The 24,352-nt window shown below is 39.3% G+C and overlaps 1 protein-coding gene across 2 annotated transcripts in view; it reads left to right on the forward strand.

The window, feature by feature from the left end:
- Window positions 1–23,607, forward strand: part of LRIG3 (leucine rich repeats and immunoglobulin like domains 3) — a 45,318-nt gene extending 21,711 nt beyond the window's left edge. The window contains exons 4-19 of one of the 2 annotated variants that reach the window (XM_045553472.1): window positions 5,410–5,541; window positions 6,085–6,228; window positions 7,231–7,374; window positions 7,715–7,858; window positions 8,263–8,406; window positions 9,310–9,390; window positions 10,289–10,360; window positions 12,511–12,582; window positions 13,084–13,247; window positions 15,222–15,542; window positions 16,684–16,965; window positions 17,923–18,375; window positions 19,188–19,346; window positions 20,979–21,122; window positions 21,418–21,693; window positions 22,946–23,607. In XM_045553472.1, the coding sequence (XP_045409428.1) occupies window positions 5,410–5,541; window positions 6,085–6,228; window positions 7,231–7,374; window positions 7,715–7,858; window positions 8,263–8,406; window positions 9,310–9,390; window positions 10,289–10,360; window positions 12,511–12,582; window positions 13,084–13,247; window positions 15,222–15,542; window positions 16,684–16,965; window positions 17,923–18,375; window positions 19,188–19,346; window positions 20,979–21,122; window positions 21,418–21,693; window positions 22,946–23,193 (2,980 nt within the window). In that variant the 3' untranslated portion in view covers window positions 23,194–23,607. The remainder of the gene's footprint in view (window positions 1–5,409; window positions 5,542–6,084; window positions 6,229–7,230; window positions 7,375–7,714; window positions 7,859–8,262; window positions 8,407–9,309; window positions 9,391–10,288; window positions 10,361–12,510; window positions 12,583–13,083; window positions 13,248–15,221; window positions 15,543–16,683; window positions 16,966–17,922; window positions 18,376–19,187; window positions 19,347–20,978; window positions 21,123–21,417; window positions 21,694–22,945) is intronic. The other variant, XM_045553473.1, reaches the window with a different exon arrangement.
- The last annotated feature ends 745 nt before the right edge of the window (window positions 23,608–24,352 follow it).

Here is a 24,352-nt window from a genome sequence, read left to right on the forward strand (position 1 = left end):
AGATACCTTCTCTAAATTGCCCAGATTGCCAGTCCTTACACATCACAGCTGCCAGGCCGTAAGCTGCCTCTTATGCAGTAGGTAGGAGACAGCAGAAACTATTGACATATTTCTTATTCATGGAGAAGCTACCCTTTGATTGGTTCAGGAATTCCAGTGTGAAAAAGCCTGATATTCTGGTTCCTCACTAACAAGGAATATTCTGCTCTGTGGTTTTCCTTTCTGATTCTGGAAATAAACTAACACCATTTATATCCACTTAAGAGTGCATGAAGGTTCTTTTGAGACAGTTATGATTTCTGGAGATCACAGAGTCAAAGTAGAACCAATCAGTGTCAAACCAAGTGGTCGTATCGCTAACCTAAGTTATATTTTACTGTATTAATTTATTCCAGGTTTACACTCAGGGCAGTTCCGAGTATCACAACAAACAAGTACAGTTTGTATATGAGGGAATTACACACTTAGCGATTTTCTTAGTGATTACAGACACATTAAAATGCCGGGTTTGGGCTGTTGTAGTCAGTAGCGTCTCACACCTGAGCGTGAGGGGCCCCTAGTCTGCACCCATGCCTTAGATCTCCCAGATCAGAAACACAGGGTGCAGTGGTAACAGAGTAAGTGGGAGCTTTGGTAGAGCTGGCCTGGCTCCCTGTGGCCAGAGGCTGCAGTGCTGTATGTATGTCAAGGGAGAAGGAAAGCACAGCCTCTGAAAACCAGAGGAAGAATGGGGCTTCCTCCCCCAAGTGGGCGTTGAGGCAGACCATCGTCGTGGTGCCTTCATCTGTCCTCTGCATCGAGTTAGGAGCCTCTGAAATGGTGCTCCTGCACCTGGGCTTGCTTGCCCCCACCTGCCTTTCCACCCACTTATGCAAAGGCAGCCATTCGAAAATGCACCTGTGATACTGTCACCCCACCACTGGACATCCTCCGGCCCCCTCCCCACACTTGATCGTGCAATAAAGACCAAATGCCTGGTGTGGTTTGACTGTGCCCTTAGACTGCTCTCTTCTCCTCCCTGCCTCACTCTTGAGCTTCGCCTTTCTCCATTCCCCACCCATGCACTCTGAACTCCAGCCATCAAGCCATTCCTTCATTTCCTCTGAGGGAAGAGCCTTGCTTTGCTCTCGCTTGCCTGAGACCTGCCGCACGTCCTTGCTTCTGCCTCGAATGGCAGGGTCCTCGCTCTCCCTGAGCCAAGTCCTCATCCCTCAGGTCTCAGTGCAGCTGCTCCTTGTACAGTCCTCCCACCACCGCTCTCTGGGAGTCTGTCCTTTCCACTTCCACTGCCTGCTCTTCCTTCCTTGTCACAGCACTTACCGCTGTTGAGCTCTCCCCATGGCCTACTGTTGCCCTGTTAGACTTTAAGCTCTGTGAGGTCAAGGACCCCACATCCATCTTGTTCATAGTACATCTCCACCATGCTCAGAGTAAACATCACCAGATGAAAATGGGAAGCCATGTTTGCCTCCGCGTTTTAAAAGTATTTGGCAAAGTTGGCTGGAAAGTGAAAATGAAACTATTATTGTTGGACCCAAGAAGCCAAGGCCGAAATACCTGGGACTCCTGTTTTTCCTGTGGCTTCTTGGAAGCCTGAGGGAACCGTCTGCGTTCCTGACCAACCAAGCCCCCGGGTCTGTGTGTCCACAAGTGACTAATTATATTTCGCCTCAGCAATGATTTGACCGTGGAACTTCCTGTACAATCAACAAACATAGAAGACCAAAATATTCCTTGTCTCTAAGATAGATTTGCACGAGGCTGAAACGCCTTTCAATACTGACAGGGCCATATTGTGATTTTTGAACAATGATGAGATGACATTTCCACAGTAACTAAATAACGGGAAAAGGTATTCACAGTTTTGTTTTTATTCAAGCATTGCACATTTCCTGTCAAAAATATTAATTAACTGCAGTGCTTTTTAAGGTGTTGATCAATTTTGACATTTATCCATATTTGGGAAAAAAGCTGGAGTTGAATTGAATCTTTGTCTTCTAGAAGTGGATGTTTGTGACCCACTTCATGGAATATATTTATCTTGAGGGTTGTACGATGATAAAGTATGTTTTTTAATCCAATTTTTTAAGGTAGTTGTCTCCTTTTCTAAAACCCTTCTTTCATGATATAAAGCAAGGGGTTTTTCGTTTGTTTGTGTTTTTGTTTTAAACTGGTACATATCAGGTGGTTATTTGCCAGTTAGTCCAAGAGCTAATAAGAAAGTGGTGTTTGGATTTAATTCAGTTCCATTAGGACAGATTTAAATTTTTGTGATACAGGGACTATTATTCTGGCAGTTGTGAGGGATTTTTGTGCGAGGGAGCAGTGCTGACAAAGAGGGCACTGTGCATGCTCTGTCTATAACTGAGCACTTTCACACTGCAATTTAGGAGGTGTGCAGTTCAGGAAATTGCTGGCTTTGGCTGGAGCACACTTTTACTGCAAGGAAAATTTTATTCGTCATTCAAGTAATTGGCAGTTTTAATACCTTGTTCATAATTACCTTATAAACAAATGAATATATAAACCAAAGATTGTATGGCCTGTTATCTAACTTGTAGCCTTATTTGACCAATGTGATAGACACCTGTGGGCCTCCCTCTCCTTCCCCCCAAAACTAATTTGCTCCATTTATTGCAAAAATCTATAGCCGAGTGTTTTCTTTCTGTTGTTAAATATAAGTGTAGCTGCGCTTACCTCAGACGGCCTGGAGACCAAAGCCAGATGCAGAATTTGAAGGGAGATAGTGGCTGGGGAAGGGGTGGGGGTGATGGAGAGAGGGGCACTTGGGCGCTTCAGGGTTATTCCACTGTTTGTGGGAGGACATCCTGGTAATGCAAACATCTGGGTTATGTATTTAATAGAAAATTTTTGTCCCCGCAAAGGGTGGTTTTACTGAACCCACACACCCTGACCCTAAGGCCCTGTGGCATGTCTCTTGGACTGAATTTGTCTCCGGGACCTAGAAATTGACTGATTGTCTCACTTGCATTACTCTGTACCTCACAGCTAGATCAAGGAGTTTATACACTGGTGAATCCAGATGTGGGAAATGGTCAAAATCAGAGGTCATGGCTGACTTGACTCTAAACAAAAGTCTGTAAGACTATGGGAATCTGAGGGGCCTGATATTCATGACTGCTAAATCTTTTTTTTTTAAACCCTTATTATCACAAAGTTCTGTTCTTAATATATACATTGTCTATGCTTGTTACCTTGCATAGGATTATTTTTAAAAATGGGATTAGAGTCTTTTGATGACTTGGATTTTAAAGATCAAAAAAAGACAATTCCCCACAGTCCTTAAAAAATAGCATATGGTACAGGGTTAATATTTTGAGAAGGTTTTTTAGTTTGTTGTTTAAAAAATGTGTAGTCCATTTTCTCCACTTATTTTTCTCTCTTGTGGAGAAAGCAGCACTTGACATTTTGCAGGTATTCTGGAAGTTGGCCTTCCAACTCCAGTGGATGCTGAACACATGCAGACCCCGGGGAGACCCCTCTCACCTGCATAGGGGGCAAGCACAGATTGGCAGGGGCCCTGTTCTGGGGCATTCTTAGTGTTGGCAGTGGTGATGGTTCAGTGAGCCAGGGTAGATTCCCACATCAATTTCAAACCAGAAATTCAGCATTTTTGCAAGGCAGGAAGTAGCATACCTTTCTGGAGGAACATCTCCATGTAAGAATTAACAAAACATCTTTGATACTCTGTATTCTATGAAATAAGCCTTAATGGATTGCTTTGGGACCAATCCAGACTTATTCTGTGAGTGAGGTGGCTTGGGAATGCTTGGACTTTTTGTTACAGGAAAAGCCCTGGTTTCTTGATTTTAAAATTATAGTATTTGTAACAGAGAAATTGTATTATGATTAAATGGCATAATATTTGAAAAGTGCTGAGCATAGGGCTTGGCACCTAATAGGCATTAAACATTGTTAGATTCCATGTACTTTGCAAGATGCGGGGCTAGAGACATATCCTTGCCTCTGTGAAGCTCAAGTGTGGCCATTAAGATCAGTGGCGTATGTGCTATGTCAGCATGCAGCATAGGATTTTGTGAAAATACATACGAGGTACACCTAACTCATGAACCTTTTGAGATAGTGAGAGGCCTGTGAATTATAATAATGCAAAAGAGCTTAATAAACTGAAAGCACTATAGAAATCTAGTTATTTGCAAGAAAGATACACAGGTGTATTTTCTAAGTTTTTTCATTAAGTGAAAACTAACTGCACACTATATATAGAAACACCAGTGTGTGACTAATATAAAATACAGAGTTCTGCTTAGAGGATTCAGATTGTTTCATTGCTCCTTGGGTTGTAGACATGTTATTTTCCCCTGCCAAAGGATGGTCTAAAAAGGCCAAACTGCCTTATCTAGTACGACAATTAAGATTACTTGCACATCTGTTTGATTCCCATTTCTAACAAAATCATCACTTAATGCTGAATTTCCCCTTGCAACCTTTTAAGAGCTTTGACTTAGCCTCTTGTTTGTTTGTTTTTTGTTGTTTTTCTGTTTGGTATCCAGTATAATACTCACCAATAGAACTTTCCATGATGGTAGAAATGTTTTGTATGTGTAGTGTACCATTTGATAGCTGTCAGGTGTATGTGGCTATTGAGCACTTGAAATGTGGCTACTGGACTAAGGAACTAAATTTTAACATTTAATTTGAATTAATTTAAATTTAAAGAGCCTCATGTAGCTAGTGGCTACCGTACTGGACATCATGGTCTGGTGTTTAAGACTGTTAATGTCAAAGCATGTTTTGATCTAATGATACCCAGGGATTATTCAGACTGCTGTGCTCTTAAGTAATATTTTTATAATACTGAAAGCCCTGGAGCATATCCTCTAATATTGACAACTGTGGCAGTGCATTGAAACTTGCGATTTCTTAAAGAAAATGGGATCTCTTTAGCATGGCTCTAAAAAAGCCCCAATCTGATGAGTATTTTAAGTTCGTTGGTATCTATAGTATGGGTACTTTTCAAGAGAAGAATTAAAAATAAGTTAGGAATCAAAAAGGAATAGCGAATTAACCCAGCAGTGCCTAGTATGCCAACTCAGTGCTGGGCATGTCATATAAAATGTCATTTATTAAAATGAGAAGGAATAATTATTGAGAAAAATAGGATAAAGAAAATTCAAAGTTACCTTTAAGTGCTACACAGTACCCCATCCTTTATAGAAAGGTTTTTCATATATTCTAATATTAATGATTTATAAATTAATGAATAAATTAAAGTGGCCATGATATTTCTGTTTAACTTTTAAAAGTACTGTTTGGATCAGTCAGTTTTCCATATTTCTGATGAGCACGTTAGGAATGGAAAATATTTTTCTCCATTCAGATTGTTGTACTATTAACCTTGTTATCTGTGTTATCTTTTAATTCTAGGGCTGGAAACAGGATTGTTGAAATATTACCTGAACATCTGAAAGAGTTTCAATCCCTTGAAACTTTGGACTTGAGTAGCAATAATATTTCGGAGCTTAAGACTGCATTTCCACCCCTACAACTCAAATATCTGTAAGTGAGGTTTTCTGTAACAAAAATGTTCACCTGTAATGAAAATATTGTTACAATGGGAAAAAAAACTTTAAGATGTCATAAACTCTGCCTGTTTTACTGTTGATGAATCCAAAATGTAACTGATTGACTTGAAATTTGCTGTAAGCCCCAACAATCACAGTCTTCATTTGATTCTTACACTTTTGGATTACAAAAATTTAGACAGTCTTTGTTAGAAAAACTATAGGGTGTAAAAAGTGCTGCTTCTTTTAAAAAAAAAAAATTCAAAATCAAACCATTGCTGTGTTTTAGTAATAATTAATTTCATAAAAAGTAGATAGGCATCCATAATACAATTTTGTAACCTTTAAATAGTCCAATCATATTTTCCTCAGAAATATGTGTAAATCTTAATCACCGTTTGCCCACAAGGTCCTAAACAGTAATTATTTTAAGTGGCCATTGATGGTTAGGTTCTCCAGAGATTCTTTATAATGCAGAGATTGCATGTATTTTACCTTCCAAAGAAATCAGAGAAGTTCATCTTCAAACTTTGAACAGGTATATCAACAGCAACCGAGTCACATCAGTGGAACCTGGGTATTTTGACAATTTGGCTAACACACTCCTAGTGCTGAAGCTGAACAGGAACCGAATCTCAGCTGTCCCACCCAAGATGTTTAAATTGCCCCTACTGCAACACCTGTAAGTAAATGGCCTCTTATTAATAGATATTACTTCCTCACCTCCTCCGTACCCTTGATGTCTATTCCTTGAAATCCAGAATGTGGCAAAAGGAGTTTGGAAACAAGGATGTGGCTGCCTTTCCTTGGAGAGCTGGAGTTGTAGAATCTCCAAATTGGAAAGAGCCTTAAATGTTACCTCGTGCCAGCTGTTACCTGACAAGACACGTTAGATTGTTACTTGAAAGAGTGAACAGGATAATCGTTGAATGACCTCCTTACAGAGGTGCCATTGTGGTACCAAAGAAATCGTGTGGAGGCTCAACAGCTGTGGTTTCTGAGAATGATACCAGCACCTCCAGGAGGCTCTGATAGCTTAAGTGGCTGTAAGGAACTGTCTCGTTATTAATGGTAGAATGATCTGTGAACAGGCTTCTGCAGTTGTGGTCCTCAACCTTGGCTGCACGTTACAGATACTTGGGCAGCTTTTAAAAAATCTCCAGTCCACACCCTAGACCAATTATATTAGATCCTCTGGGAGTAAGATCCAGGCTTCAGTAATTTTTAAAACTCCCAAGGTGGTTCCAGTGTGCAACCAAGTTTGAAAACTGCTGCCTTAAAGAGAAGGCATTAAACCTGAAAAGAATTGTGCAAGATAAAACCAACTTTGTAAGCAGTTTGAACAGGACCTTATGTTTTAGCATAGTATTCAATATTCTCATTCTGGATTATTTAAAAACAAATATTAATTCATTTGCTTCTATACTGAATGGACAATGGTTTAGAAGTTAAACTGCAGTCTAGTTTTAATATTTTCTTATTCCAAAAATACATCACACATTTCAGAAGGAAATTCACTCACAGCTGATAAATTGAAATTCTTCTCAGTAAAAATGTTTAGAAATTTAAAACATTCTGTGTAATTTAATACTGACTGGTTTAATATTGTGGTAGCAACACATTTTATTACCACCTCCAGAATTTGTCATCTGAGCTAACTGTTTAATTGTGATATCCATTGCAGCGAACTGAACCGGAACAAGATTAAAAACGTAGATGGACTCACGTTCCAAGGGCTTGGTGCTCTGAAGTCTCTGAAAATGCAAAGAAATGGAGTAACGAAACTTATGGATGGAGCTTTTTGGGGGCTGAGCAACATGGAAATTTTGTAAGTGTGGGTTATCGCCATTCCCACTCAGGTAGTATGATCATGGAATAGTCAGTGAACATTCAGTAGCTCTTATTTGAAATTTTCTGTTAAAATGTCATCATTCACAGTCTCATTCATAACTTAATATTCACTTTTGTTTCAGGTAATGTAATTGAGAATTTATAAGTACATAAATTATAAGACTTTATAATTATTTTTTTCGCCCATGTCTTTATATTACAAAAGCTAAACATCTAGTAATAATAGGAATATGTAGTAGGTTGTAGTCATATGTCCCCTTTGAAGAGACTAGATAATGAACTTTTGCTTCTGCTTTTGATTCTTATTGTAACTGTAGGCAGCTGGACCATAATAACCTAACAGAGATTACCAAAGGTTGGCTTTACGGCTTGCTGATGCTGCAGGAACTTCATCTCAGCCAAAATGCCATCAACAGGATCAGCCCTGATGCCTGGGAGTTCTGCCAGAAGCTCAGTGAGCTGTGAGTTGCCTTTTATTCTCCTCAGGTTTGAGAGCAGGGATCATGCCAGAGCATGAGCTTCTTACCACTGATCTGTGAAATTTTCATAACAAAGTTTCCAAGGTGACAGCTTTGTTCACATGCAACCTAGTCATATTTTTGTTCTGATAAGTTGAAGCCAGCTCTGCTGTTTTCGGTTCTGTGCTATGTTGACAAAAGCAATGATGGTTATTTTCACGTGAAGAATTTTTTTAAATTAGTGAGATTAGAAATAATGTTTACCTGAGTATTATTAAGGCAGAATTTTAAAATAAGGATTATTGTAGCTTACATGTATTTACCTATCTTTTAGAAAACAAATCATTGTGTTGAATTGAAAAATTAAAACTATTACTATTATTTTTTTATTCCTTTTTTCTTTGCAGGGACCTAACTTTCAACCACTTATCGAGGTTAGATGATTCAAGCTTCCTTGGCCTGAGCTTACTAAATACACTGCACATCGGGAACAACAGAGTCAGCTACATTGCCGACTGTGCCTTCCGGGGCCTTTCCAGTTTAAAGACTCTGTAAGTTACACATTTTGCTCTCAGTACAGGAACCTAATTGGTTCCTAAATGTGCCCACTTTTCTCTAAGCAGATTTCCTTTGTTGTCAAGGAAATGTATACAGCCTCTGAATTAGTGTCTTAATCTTTCCCAGATCAGTTTGATTAAAATGGATCCATTTCATCCATGTGTATTTCGTAAAGGGATTAAAAAGGACAGTGATCAGATTGTTTTGGTGATTACAATTAGCCTTCTTAGGATCTCCAGGAAGTTGGTAACTGCTTAAGAGGGAAACCATTTTAAATCCACTAGTTTTTTTCTTTATAAAATACAGATTAAGAATTACTCAGAAAAAAAAGGTACGTACAAAGGACAGTCAGGGAAGATACTTGTTTATCATGCCAGTTACATCTACAACCTGATCTCTGTCCTAAGAGAAAGAAGAGAGAGTTGAATTAACTGACCTTTGAAAAATCTCTCAAATGTTAACTTAATGTTGTGCAATGGGCTTTTGGTTTCTGCTCTGTCAGAAACTTCTGCTCCGTTCACTATTGGAAGCATTACAGAATTGAAAGACATGCTGTGTGCTTTGGCGCACTCCTGCTCGTGTGGTTGGAGCAGTGGTTTTAAAGTTTAATATATTTTTCATACTTTTCAAGTCTTTCAGAATTGAGTCATCTTGATAGAAGAATTAATACAGCCAGAGTCAGCTGTCCTGATTTTGGGCAAAAACTTAAAATGTTGTTGAGGGAGCTGGGCAAGGGTGTAAGAGTTATGCTGAAGAGAGAAGCTTTCAATTACTTTGGAAGGGGTGGAGGCGATACAGAGAAGGATGAGGAATTTGTTACAAATGGTGTGCCACCTGGGGGGTCATCTTAGTTTTCTGAGCATTTCTCTAAAGATAAGTACTTTTTTTTAAATTAGGGATCTGAAGAACAACGAAATTTCCTGGACTATTGAAGACATGAATGGTGCTTTCTCTGGGCTTGATAAACTGAGGCGGCTGTGAGTATGATTTGCCTCCTAAACGTGGCTCACTCTTAGACTTAAAAATTCTGTCTTCCTTGGAATCAGCTCCACAAGTTGGCATTATTAAGAAATGAGAAATAGGTGCTTAGTCTGGTTGTGACCCTTTGTCCTTTCCCCAGACGAGTGCCGTTATACAGGAGGTATGTTAATTAGCTTTTCTTCCTTGCATATAAGCTTTTTATTCAACACTTTAATTTGTGTAACTTATTTTAATATCTAGATAAGAATTTTTAACTATTCTGCGTGCTTAGACTTTTGGGATTATCATATGTAAAAGGCAGTGCACTTACCACCTTCAATATTTTGAAATCTTCACTGGTGCACACACCTCACAGGAACCTTTAAACGGAGTGATCTAGTGTCCATTGATAATGCCACAGTAGGTTCCAAGTGATACAGGGTGAAAATACAGTTAGGCATGAAATAGTCTTGCAGATGGCCAAGTCACACATTTTAAGCCAGCAGTTTCCAAGTCGAGTTCCATATAGCCCCAGACTCCTGTGGGTGATGAAGGTATCCACAGAGGAGAAGGATCCCCCATCATCTGCTTTCCTTATTAGAGTTCTGAGACAATTTGCTTGAGATAAAGTTTCTGCCTATTCCTAAAAGGACTTTGAAAAACAGTGTTTTGATTTAATCAGCAGAGTAACTTATTGAATACCTATTTTTGTTGGGCCCTTTGTTGAATGCTTTGCAAACCATTTTAAACTATATTATTGAAATAGATGGTGTGAATAGATTTTCATAGGGTATATATTTAATTGAAGAAAATAGAATTGTTCACAAATGATTTAAAAAGCAATTCTGATTATGAGAGTTCCACCCCCAAAATGGCTTTTTAAATTAACTATTCCAACATAATTTTTTTTCCCAGAATACTCCAGGGAAACCGGATACGATCTATTACCAAAAAAGCCTTCACTGGTTTGGATGCATTAGAACATCTGTGAGTAGCTGAAATTTAGTTACCTTGAAGGCAATAAAAGATGGTTATTTATGTGTCATGAAAGATAAACTAGAATGTAATTTTGTTGGCATCCTCCCAGTACCATAAAATATATTTACACATCTCCCTATCATCTATCTCTCCATCTCTTTCTGATCCTGTCTGCCTACCTACCTATTTACCTGTCTATATGGAAGTATACAGGTATATGTTTTCTTTTGTGTTTAAGGACGTTGCTATATTTCGTTAATGGGCTTTTATTTGTTATTCTCAAGTAGTGATATATTTAATTAAAAAAACACATTGTGCAACCACTACATGTTGAGCATCATGCCACATATTTATATATGTTGTCTCATTCAATCCTTACAAGAATACTATTCAGTAGCAATTAGTATCTTTAAGCTAAGCAGAGGTCCTTAGAGTTCGTTGACTCCACTGGACAGTTAAGATGATGACTTGGATTTTAAAGATCAAAAGAGACAACTCCCCACAATGCCTAAGAGTGACTGACATATGGAGGGTTTAATACAACTTCGAGAATTTTTGTTAGTTTTTTATTGCTGTTGTCTAATTATAACATGTCCCATCCATCCGCTCCATTGTTCTCTTTCTTGTTTTCTTTTCCTACTGACCCATCAGTTAGCAACTGGCAGAAGCAGGACTCAAACCAGAGCTGCTTCTGCCTTCACAGTGTCCCTGCATCACACCAGGTGATCTCTGCCCCCATTCCTAGGCACTCCTGGCACACATTTCTGAAATGACACTGAGGATCTCAGCCACTAGGAATTGTCAGCTACTGGGAGAGGAAAACTAGGTAACCTTCATAGGTGTCAGACCCTGCGTGGGCACCATGTTTAGACTTATTTACCCAACCAGCTGCTTAGCACTTGTACAAAGTAATAATATACTGTGTCTACTCTATTAAAGAATGCTTGTAGCCAAAAGTTTTTACTGTCTATTGACTTGGGCATAAGTTACAATTTAGTTTGTGTTCTTATTTGTGCTGTAGAATGAGGGTGAAGATTTAGCTGTTATCTATAAACCACCCTGTCATCTTCTGACTGCACCGGTTTGAGGGAGATCTGGATTGCTAACCTTACTAACAGTGCAGCAGTTCACGTTGTACTAGGATGATTGTGCAAAGCTGAGTTTTGGAAAGGCGGACCCATGTTGCTGTACTTACTGAAACAGATTATTTTCAAAGGAAAACTAGCCAAAGGGGTTTGTCATCTGGCCCATTCCATTTCTGGGAAAGTGGAATTACTGGATCAGTAGAGTATTAATCTCTGCTTCAGTTTCCTTAAACCTCCCTTGACTCTCCCAGCTTTCTCTCTACCCATGTCTGGTTCTCTCTTTCTTTGCGGGCCTCTTGTCTCAATATCGCCTTTGTGTACTCTGACCCCTGCAAAGGAAGACAGAGTAGAGTAGTCATCGTTGTGGTGAATACTTTAATTCAAACTGCTGATATCTGCTAGTTAAAAAGAAAAGCAGCCCCAAATATTCTCTCGTCGTATAAACATCCAGTCTGAAGTGTATATTTGTTTTAACAAGTACATCTTGTCTGAACATCTTCCTGCCTTCACATTAGTGAGCCGTGCATGGCAGACGTAGGCTAGTGGTTAAAAAGCATAGGTTTTGGAATTGAAAATGATTGTTTCAACTCTTACCTTCCCCTTTTGTGCTGAGCTAGCTAGTAATTTTCTCTTGGATTGCTGTAGGAACAAAAGCAGTAATACATGTAAATCACTTAACTGAGTACCTATCATAGAAAGTATTGTATAAATGATGTTTTTAAAAAGCATAATTAATGAGGAATTTTATTTATGTATTTAAATGTTACTAATAGTTGCTAATTTGAATGAGAGATACAATAAAATAATATAGCAGCATAGCTTACATCCTAATGAGTCAAATAACCTGTAAGTGGATAAAGTAAAACACTTCCACCGTAGCAGAACCTGTCTCTGATACAGATACTCTCGTTCTTCAGCCCATGTTCTGTAGTGGATTCCATCGCAGTTGCCCCATTCATGTATTTCAGCACACAGAGCTTTGTGAATAGGGCTGGCCCTGTGGATCCAGACTTAGCCTGAAAGCACGAAATGACCGTAGTTTGCTCTGATGCATTTGATTCAATTGTCTTTCAGAGACCTGAGTGACAACGCAATCATGTCTTTACAAGGCAATGCATTTTCACAAATGAAGAAACTTCAACAATTGTAAGCTTTTCTTTTTCTGCCAAGAATTTCAAATAAAGCATAGAGGGGAAAACTATCATATGGTGATATGGTGTCATCCTAGATTATGTGTCTATGAAAAGTGTCTAGCACATTCTTAACATTACTTAATTTTTATACCAGAAAACAAAAGGAGTTTGTTAGTTGTTTCCTTTGTTAACATCAGGAGGTTTTTCTTTCTGTCTTGAATTTGCAACTTAAATTTGTGGGACCAGATATAGTACAGTGCCTAAATATAGTAGCCATTTTTTAGTTGCAAGATATTTTTGATGTATCAACACTTCTGTCTCAGTGGAACAATAAGAACACCAACAAAAAAAGATCATTTCTTGCATTTTAAGATGGACTACAGAATATTTGTTACATAGGATATGTGTATTTAATTTCCAAATTGATTGCTTTATTACTATTTACTTGGGTTTGGTTTACTTGTAGAAATCTGCATTTCATACAGAACAAATTGAATGTAATTACTCTCCTCAGGCATTTAAATACATCAAGCCTTTTGTGTGATTGCCAACTGAAATGGCTCCCGCAGTGGGTGGCAGAAAACAACTTTCAGACCTTTGTAAATGCCAGTTGTGCCCATCCTCAGCTGTTAAAAGGAAGAAGTATCTTTGCTGTTAGCCCAGATGGCTTTGTGTGTGGTAAGTATACGTATTGCCCTTGCTTTTTATTCATTCTTTTTTTCCTCCCAATTTATCCAAATAATGGTTTTGAATAGATTTATGTTCTTTTACATAAAGGTTTTATTTCTGCCAAGGTTGACAAAAAATGGATCTATAGTTTGCTGATTGTTTTAATTTTACAGATGGGAAAGAGAGTTTTCTAAAATTGCTTCATCTTTGTTTTGGCATCAGGGTGGTTTGGTGGAAAGAGAATGAAATTGGATCTTGGGAGAACCGAAGGATCATCCCAGCCCTTCCATTTAACTTAAATTCCCTACATCTTAATCTCTGTGTGCATGAAATAGGGACTGTGTTATCTGCTCTTCTGAACACTGGGGCTTGTTGAGAGGCTCACGTGAAAGAGAAAATCATTAGCTAATGATCTGTGGGTTCCTAAAAAATTAACTATTGGTGGGTACAGCATTACAAGTAATAGGACATTTGAATTTATCATGAATAATTTTAAGGTCCATTGTTTTAGCATCCAAGAATCTCAGCATTAGAAGTCTACTTACCCAAAGTTCACATAGCTAGTTAGTAGCAGATCTTGATTTTAAAAAAGAAAAAATTTCCATCTCTTAGTGCAGTTTTCTGTCTACTGCACTGCACTGCTATTACTATTAGCTGCAGTGGAGACCCTTGTAAAAATAAATGTGTGTATAAAATATAAAACCAAAATTTGTTTACATTTAAGTATGTGTTCAGATATTAAGAACCTTATTTTACATGGGCATTTGAAAATTTACTTAAAATTGCTTTGTCTACAATGTATTTTTTTAGATTGCAGCATTGAACAGAGCCAACAGTTTCTGGAAATAAAACCTCTGATGTAGTTTTTGGATCTGAATGAGCTTTTGGCATTCATCTGTAAGGGCCTGTGCTGTTCCTTTCCCATGGTCCTTATTTCACAGTTCTAGTCCTAGGATATGAACTCCCTATTACTTTGAGACATATGTATGTAGTATCCATAGTTTTCTTTCCCTCACTTTATTGTGAATCTGAACATTGATTTATCAGATGAGAATTTTAGAATAATACAAAAGAAGAAACCACCTTGATGACAGCATGAAGGCATGGCATTGAAATATAGCAGTGTTGGCATTATCACAGCATCCCCTACACCCTAGTTATTTTTTCAGAGTACCCAAATAATACACTTTGATAGATCCAAGATGTTTCCTTCTGAGTTTAGACCGTCTCTGAGAAACTAAAGTTCAAAAAGGTAAACTTTTCCAAAAAGTAACAGAGAGCTAAAAATAACTGTTTAGAATGAAAGAGTTGCTTAGCACTAATTATAACGTAGCCTTGACAGGGTAGCACAGAGGCATGATTGATTGGCTGCTCAAAACTCGAGGCCGAAGCCAGTGTTTTACAGTTAGTTTCGGAGATGCTTTTTTGTTTGCTACAGGATTTTTCTTTTTTTGGCTCTACCTGAATTACTGCTTTTTCACATTGATTCTGGTTTTGGTAAATGGGGTGTTAATTGCTATCTTTAGTGATATTGATTAATCACAACTGGTGTTTGATTTCTTAATTTTGCTCTTCCTTATTTATGGAGAACATAGGGACAGTTATGGTTTCTGATGGTAGCATTTAAAGATGATGATCCACGAGCCTGGAAGTTTTTTAACTGCTGTCTTCTTACATTTATACAAAGAACAAGGGGTCTGGAATAAACTATGCCTTTTCTGATAGTTCCAAAATAAATCTCCTCTCAGATAATAATGATTGATAAGTAGGTCTCTGTATCTATCTGAAATGAATGAGTTACTTTCTAAACACTCTCCCAAGGTATCATTTCAACACTGGGACTTCTAGTGTGCCTGTAAAGCACACAGAAATGGTAAAGCCTAAGCAGCTATTTGTTTTGCATTTCTTGGTGTTCAAATTTGAGCAGCATTTGGACTCTTGAGCCTTAACATGGTTTTGTTTCCTCCTCTCCATTTTGAACAGATGATTTTCCCAAACCCCAGATCACGGTTCAGCCAGAAACACAGTCGGCAATCAAAGGCTCCAATTTGAGTTTCATCTGCTCAGCTGCCAGCAGCAGTGACTCCCCAATGACTTTTGCTTGGAAAAAAGACAATGAACTACTCCATGATGCTGAAATGGAAAATTATGCACACCTCCGGGCCCAAGGTGGTGAGGTGATGGAGTACACCACCATTCTTCGACTGCACAATGTGGAATTTGCCAGTGAAGGGAAATATCAGTGTGTCATCTCCAATCACTTCGGCTCATCCTACTCTGTCAAAGCCAAGCTTACAGTAAATAGTATGTGATCTGACTTTTCCTTTAGCATTTAAAGACAGCTTTTAGAAACAGAAAGCACCTGGTTTCCTCTCCCTCTCGTTCTTAACCCCATCCTTTCCTCTGACAGTTCCCCACCTGACTCTTCCTGTTCCCACTTCTCGCTCCACAAAATTAAGATTCTTGATTATCTGTGTCTAAGCCAGCAGTTACTGTACTGACGACACTGTGCTCAGTGTGATAGGTGACACAGACATGAACCCAACAGGTTTTGCTCTTTGGGAGCTCACCACGTACTATGCTGATGTGGGAGGCCACAAAGTATAGAGTTAAGTGCACACTGTCTTTAATTCAGAGATCTGGGTGTGAGTCCTTCCAGTCTTGCTTCTGGCTGTGTGACTCTCAGCAGGTTACAGAATGTCTGTCTGCCTCCGCTTCTACATCTGACAATTAGAGATAAAGGGGCCTACCTCATATGGAGGTATTATGATCATTAAATAAAATAATGTATGCAAAGGACTTATCAAAATGCCTGGAATACAGGGAGTGCTCAGTAAATGCAATCTGTGTTAGCTGCTATTAATGAAAGTGTATCATTGTTTGCTTTGTGTGGAAGGCATACAATTCACTGTAGGATACTCACCACTTTGTCCTTTATTTGTATTTGCCATGAGAGAATATTTTAGATATGATTTATTAATGCATTCACTCCACAAATAATTTCTGAGGCCTGGCACATAGAACAGTTTTGAGTTTAAATTGTAGGAGAAAACACAAGTCATGTTAGAGCCACCAGGAGGGACTTTAAAAAACAGGGATGAGGTGAGTGGTCAGGGTACAAAGAGATTAATTGATATGCCCAGGATCTCACAGTTCATTATTGGGGAATCTAAAAGGTGGCCAGAAAACAGCGAAGAGCTTCAGTCTAAGGATTGGATGACCTGTGTTTCATCTTGACTCCATCATTTCTGTATCTGTGTAACCTTGAGCAAGTCTTTTAATCTTTCCATCTCAACTTTAGTTTCCTTGTCTTGATATTGGAAATAACCCCTGTCTTACCTATGTTAGGGACATTTGTAAGTGTCAAATGAAAAAATAAAAGGGAAGGCAAGTGAACTTCTAAAATCCCATAGGGCTGATGTCCGCATTGTTTTTCTGGTTTCAGTGCTTCCCTCTTTCACCAAGACCCCCATGGACCTCACCATCCGAGCCGGGGCCATGGCGCGCTTGGAGTGTGCTGCCGTGGGACACCCGGCCCCGCAGATCGCCTGGCAGAAGGATGGGGGCACAGACTTCCCAGCTGCAAGGGAGAGACGCATGCATGTGATGCCCGAGGACGACGTGTTCTTCATCGTGGATGTGAAGATAGAGGACATCGGGGTGTATAGCTGCACGGCTCAAAACAGTGCAGGAAGTATTTCTGCGAATGCTACTCTGACTGTCCTAGGTAGGTGAATTTTTTAGGACTCTGTGGTATAAATCAGTCTTGAAGATACTAGTTCACCCAAAGGCCGCAAGTGCCAAAAGTTGTGAGCATGAGAGATGAAGATCCGTAGCGCACTAGGGCACTGCCATTCCCTAAAAAGAACAAGTGGCCTCTTAGAAGCTTTGAAGTCGATGAGTGCCTTCCATCCTAAAGTCTGGCAGGTGAGATGAATCCGCCCCTGCATTCCAAGGAGAGGGGATGAGTAAAAGCTTTGATGCTTCCCCTTTTGAAGGGGTCACCCTCCTACGCTCTATGTGCAGTCTCTACAAACAGTCTTAACACTATAAAGAACATGCAAGAAAATAAATGTAGCAACACGTTGGGAAGGACCTACTCTATTTTCTCAGACTACCATACCATTCTGGAAATCAGAGTTCTTTTTTATCTTTTACATAAACAAATGCTTTTTAAAAATTTGAGCACATTTATCATTCATGTATCTTGGAAAGAGTTAAAGTAACCTATTAAGATACCAAATAATACAAATAAATTATTGTCAGAATTTTTGTATAGGCCTAGGCATCTGGCCCTATAAAGTTTTATTTTAAGAACTTAGGCATTCTGAATATTTTATCCATCATCTTGTGCCTGAAATTATTTTTATGCTTTCGATTTTTTAAAAAAAGGTTCTGCTTCCCCCATCCCCCACCCACCACCAGTTTTCTAATTTTGGCAAGAGTGAGGGAGGTTGAGACAAAAAAGTAGTAAATATTATCCTTAACTGGTGTTCTGAGTAAATGACAGCAGAATAATGAAATCTCAAATGTTGTATATGTTTAGGCCCTTAAAAAAGCATGTCTAAGAAGTTGTGGGAGAATAAAATTTTAGGTTTCAATTTGAATAAATTCAAATGCTAGGTCTTATGATATGATAACTGAATTTCACCTAAGAAATTGAAAGCATAACTTGTCATTTCAGAAACGCCATCATTTTTGCGGCCTCTGTTAGACCGGACTGTAACCAAGGGAGAAACGGCCGTCCTGCAGTGCATTGCTGGAGGGAGCCCTCCCCCTAGACTGAACTGGACCAAGGATGACAGCCCTTTGGTGGTAACAGAAAGGCACTTTTTTGCAGCAGGCAACCAGCTGCTGATTATCGTGGACTCGGATGTCAGCGACGCTGGGAAATACACATGCGAGATGTCCAACACCCTTGGCACTGAGAGAGGCAATGTGCGCCTCAGTGTGATTCCCACTCCTACCTGCGACTCCCCTCAGATGACTGCCCCATCATTAGACGATGACGGATGGGCCACTGTGGGTGTCGTGATCATAGCCGTGGTCTGCTGTGTGGTGGGCACATCGCTCGTGTGGGTGGTCATCATATACCACACACGGCGGAGGAATGAAGATTGCAGCATTACCAACACAGGTGTGTAAACAGGGGCTTGGCACAGGCTGAGGCAGTCATGTGTAGTTGTGGTTCTGCAAATACTTCCAGAATGTGTGTCTTGCAGTCTGACTCCATCTCTGAATTGTGACTCATTTGTTTCAAGCTGCAGAAATATGGTTAGCTAAAAACAACACTCTGGCCCCAAATAAAGGTGATGTTTAAAGATTAGTAGTTAATACTTGTTAAAACCTCGTGAGAATATCCTGTTGGCTGTTAGGTAAAATCCAAATCACAGAGTAAAACGGTCTGACTCCTTCACCAAGATGGTGACGGAGACCCAGGAACAGCCCTTAGTACGAGGCTTACTGTCCACAGTAGTCGTGTGTTTTGTCATGTGTGTGTGTGTGTGTGTGTGTGTGTGTGTGTGCGCGCGCGCGTGCGCATCTCGGAGTTATTAGTGGGAGAGGAGTTATGGCTTGATTAATATCTGCAAAGTCAGATATATATTAATGGTACTAAACAGGGAATATGGCAGAAATCAAGTGTAATTCAGGAACCTAGATACTGTCTCATGAAAATTCTTAAGTTTTTATCTTTCTAAACATTTATTGTTTTTGAAATTTGGGAGGTGCATCCAGCAGGTGATAAAGTAGAAAATCAGCTAAGACTTCCAGAGCAGCAAAGCCCTCATTTCCTTTCCTGAATGCTGTACAATAGGATGATTTTGCCAGAGTAAATCTTGCTTGATTTGATTTATACAGAAATCAAAATAGTCTGTACTGTTCATCTGAGAAGCCTTTGGTACAATTATGATCATTCTTGGACAATAGAATGTTGCTGATTTATTACAGATGAGACCAACCTGCCAGCAGATATCCCGAGTTATTTGTCCTCTCAGGGGACGTTAGCTGACAGACAGGATGGGTATGTCTCCTCAGAAAGTGGAAGCCACCACCAGTTCGTGACATCTTCAGGTGGTGGATTTTTCTTACCCCAACACGACAATAGTGGTAAGTGTTTAAAATGAATATGGGCTGTGGTTGTTTTATAATCATCTGGTGGAAGGCTCCTCAGATGTAATACTTTAATTATAAAAAAGATATTTTCATAAGAAATCAACTGATATTTAGGACCTGGCTCAAGATCACTAACAAGGCTGAAATTATATAGTTTTATACCCTTCCCTTAAATACTAGAAGAAACATCTTTGTTTCTGACAGTAAAAGGCACATAGGTTAAGTCAAATTTAATTCTTCCATGCAATGTAATATTTCCATTACATCATAAATGTTCTTGGGCCCTGAATGTTTTCCTTCCTTAAAAGACATTCACTGATTTCATGCATGGTCTTGAAAGTCACGCAGTTTATGTCCTTCTATTAGAGAAGTCTACCTTTGACCCTTGCTTTAAATGCTGCAGGGTTTTGAGCGTAGCAGTAGAAGCAGCATAACACAGGAGCACAGACCTGGCTTAAAACCCACTCCTGTACCGTTGGGCGGCTAACGGTACTTCCCAATTAGGTGGTTATACAAATGAAATGGAAATGGAAAAGTACACAGTGCTTGGCTCATTTAAGGGCATAGCAAGTGGAAGCCATCGATGTTATTCTCAAACGTTTTACCGTCTTTTTCCACGAGCTTTTATTGACTTTTCTCTGTGCCAGACATTGTAGTTGGGAGGAAAGTATATTTTCAGTTTCACAGTTTACTCAGTGGTGAGATAAACAATTGAAAACATAATTACAAAGTGCTGGACGAGTCAGTCATGGAAGGTGTAGAGTTAGAAGACCTGAATGTAAAAGTGAGTATTTTGGTTAGACCCTTTTGGCAGCAAAGAGCAGAGATCCAAGCTTGTTCAAATATAATGGGATTAACAGGAAAGACACTTCTGAAAACCTAAAGGGACAGAACTGGAGCATAGTAGTGCCACGCCGCCTGGGTGCTGGAGCCAGAGATGGGTCTGCTCCCAGAGCAGCACTAGAGGCTGCCAGCATTACTGTGCCACCTTCTGCATATCTACTTCTCTCTCAGAACACCCCCATGCCCTGACTGCCCAGTTTCTGTTTCCCAGGCACGTGGCCCATCATGACATCTCTAACCCTGACAGTATCATTTATCCTTCAACTGCTGTGTCCACTACCAACTGGCATAACATTTCTGGGTCAGTTAGTTCAAAAACCCGCGAGATGATCTTTTGGCTAAGCTCATCTGAGAGGCCATCAGTCAAGTGCCAGTCCCTGGTTCTGGTCACCTGTGATGTTTTGTAGGAAGGGGCAGTGCTGATGGTATGTGGTTCAAACCATGGCTGCTTTGGCTGTAGGATCCGCACACAGATCAGTTTCCATCAGAGACCGGGTGGGACCAGCAGCAAGGTCAGCACACCCAGCACAATGATTATAATCAAGTCCTCTTTTAGTGAGCTATAACAAATTTACTCAATTACTAATCCATAGGCTTCAATAAATTAAAAAAAAAAAACTTACTCTAAATTTCTGCAGTTTGTTTTCTATATGATGTTCTAGCCAAATGTTCATCTATAACATTTTCTCCATTCTGTAAATAATGGAAAATACCAAAATTGGAGAGAATGTTGAGTAGCACTTGAATAGAATTGGTTCAGTGACTGAGATTTCTGTTTTAAAGGGACCTGCCATATTGACAACAGCAGTGAAGCTGATGTGGAAGCTGCCACGGATCTGTTCCTTTGTCCCTTTCTGGGATCCTCAGGCCCTGTGTATTTGAAGGGGAACGTGTATGGTTCAGATCCTTTTGAAGCCTATCATACAGGTGTGTGGTTTTCTTGCCTGAGTGTTGTTCTGTTTCCTAGAGCAGCGGTCCCCAACGTTTTTGGCACCAGGGGATCAGTTTCATGGAAGACAGTTTTTCCATGGACCAAGGGGCGGGGGCTGTTGTGGGTCGAGGGCAGGTGATGCGGAGCTCAGGTGGTGATACACAGCCTGTTTCCTAACAGGCCATGAGCCGGCACTGGGCCAAGGCCCGGGGATTGCGGACTGCAATTCTAGAGAGATTTCTAAAAGTGCTAAGTGTTATCTCCTTCTGATATTGTCCCCAAATTAAAAAGGTTGCAGTCCTGATCCAAGAACAGCTTTAATGGAGCACTACGAGCCCAGTTACGTAAAGAAAAAGGAGTGCTACCCGTGCTCTCATCCGTCAGAAGAATCCTGCGAACGGGGCTTGAATAACCCAGGATGGCCTTCACATGTGAGGAAGCTGCTGAACACAAGTTACTCTCAAAATGAAGGACCTGGAATGAAAAATTTGTGTCTAAACAAGTCCTCGTTAGATTTTAGCACAAGTCCAGAGCCAGCATCAGTTACATCGAGTAATTCTTTCATGGGTGAGTTTATTAAATTGCCGGTACCTTGTCTCGGGACCCATGCTCCACGTTGCGTGTTGGGGGAAGTGGTGTGAGCCTGAATGTTGCCCTGGGGAAGAGTGCTTGCTCAGTGATGGCTGCTGTGACCAGTGAGCACAAATGTTTCTAAGAGCAAAGTCAGAGGTGGGGATTTTATTTGATGATGTGTTTAATCTATAACTAAGCCTTGGGAGCTTTCTGGGCAGCACTGTGTGTGGCATTGACTATGAGACAAGAGTTTGGGGAGTGACTTAGGAGCTCAGCTTGTCAGCCATGTGGAAAAAGTGGTTTTGGGCTCCCACAGTCTTTGGGGTGGAGTTGTGTGCTCTGCATAATTGTGGTTTGGTCTGTCTAGTGGCTTCTAACTGAACCCGCAGCAGAAGGGTGGAAAACAGCATCCTACCTAGCAACCGCTGCTAGTCAGACAAGCTGGACTACCTTTGGCAAAGGAAACCACTGGAGCCTAAAGCTCAAGTTGGTGGTGGTAGATGCTGGCTGGCACCAAGATCAGAGTGTAGATTATTTGGTCTAGTGCATGGGGACAATGGGACAGAAGAACTGAGATCATCCTTTGTACTGAATGAAGAGAAATGGGAAAATGAGCCATAACTTCCCTTGTGTTAAAAAAAAAAAAAGTAGAATCTTGAAATATTTTAATATTTTGCCCAGCTTTTGAGAAATTTTATGTTCGTTCACAGTATAAGTATTTATATTCCTTTTTGAAAAGAATGGAAGTAATATGTTCTGTATGACTGAGGCACGCATTTGAGTTAATTGAATAATATTTTGTTACAATTAATGAAGAAAGGGCAAGATACAGGATTATTTTGAAAGAAACTTTTTATATTCAGGCACAATTAACTTGTATGTTACTATTCAACATGCCCTTCACAGAATCGTGGGCTCTCAAGTGCCAAAACTAGGATTTGGGGGAACTGACATTGGGGAAATTTAGAAACTTCATTGCACCATGGCTAATTATTACTCTAGGTCATGAGAAGTGATAAAGAATGGATGCATTCGTTCAGTGGATGTAAATAAGGAGTACAAATGTCTTTTGCTCCATTCTGTAAGTAATCTACACAGATATACATACACCTGTGTCCCGCATGTGGCCTTGTAGAAAACGGTTATGCATGGTCACAGAGTAAGATGCATCTTTGTTTGAGGTGTGTTTTGTTGACTTACATGCTTGAAAAAGGACCCATGTGCTCACGGGGATTCTTTCTTTTAGGTACCTTTGGAAAACCTCTCAGGAGACCTCACCTCGATGCCTATTCAAGCTTGGGACAGCAGCCATCAGATTGTCAGCCAAGAGCCTTTCACTTGAAAGCTTATTCTTCCCCAGACTTGGACTCTGAGTCAGAGGAAGATGGAAAAGAAAGGACAGATTTTCAGGAAGAAAATCACATTTGTACCTATAAACAGACATTAGGAAACTACAGGACTCCAAATTTTCAGTCTTTTGACTTGGACACATAGACTGGATGGGACCAAAGAAAAGCTTTAACATACTACCTCAAGTGAACTTTTATTTAAAAGAAAGAGAATCCTATGTTTTTAAGTGGAGTTACAAATTTTAAAAGGATAAAATGCCTTATTTATACAGATGCACCAAAATTACAAAAAGTTATAAAAATTTTATACTGGGAGTAACTTTCATATAAGAATACCTTTTTAAACTACTTTATAACTTTGTTTTATGCAAAAAAAGTATCTTATGTAAATTAATGGTATAAATCCATGACTATTTTATGTATTTTTATAATGCCAGATTTCTTTTTATTGAAAATAAGTACTAAAGCCTTTTAAATAATACCTGTCTTGTATCTTTTTTGAATAGAGTTTACTTCATTTTATTTTGCACATTATATTTAATAAAATGTGTCATTTTGATGCCAAGCCCATTTTATACAATAACAATTTTTACTGTTTTCAACACGTTAGGCCTAATGAGTTCACATTATAATGTCTCAAATTGATGAAAATTATATTTAGCCCACTGAAGTATAAGCAGAAATGACCATTCTCCCTACCTGTCAGGATTGTTGTAATACAGATTCAAATCACATTGTAAACAAGAAGCAACAGTGATTTGAGATAACGTTAATTTATTTCTAACTCTACAAAGATTTTTGTTATAGTCTGGTGTAATATTGTACTGACCATTGTTTCAATCACTGCTCAGTCCATGTTTCCTTCATTGTAATAATGCCTGATGTGATCTAACACCTCATGCTTATCTAAATAGTTTCACTTCACCATGTCTTTTATTATAACAAACAAGTGGTTTATTGTACATTTCTATATCTAAAATGGCTATAGCAGAGGAGAATTTTTATGTACTGTTCCAGGTTATGGTGGGATGCTGATATATTTTTTTCCTCTTATTACTGATTTTCTGCTGAATGAGCAGTTCATATATAAATGATGCTTCTAAGCTATTCAACATTCTTTAAGAATTAACAAAGTATTTCCTAGTTTGGTCATCACAGCTCTACTTATTAAAAACTATCAAATCTACTAAACACATAAAACTATTTAAAACATTTGTTTTAAACAGTATTAGGTGAAAACTAATTACATGACTGGCAGAAATTACATGACAGAAAAATGAATATAATCATATTTTCAAAACTAG

This window comes from Lemur catta, chromosome 6 (assembly GCF_020740605.2).
Source record: "Lemur catta isolate mLemCat1 chromosome 6, mLemCat1.pri, whole genome shotgun sequence".
Classification (NCBI taxonomy): Eukaryota; Metazoa; Chordata; class Mammalia; order Primates; family Lemuridae; genus Lemur; species Lemur catta.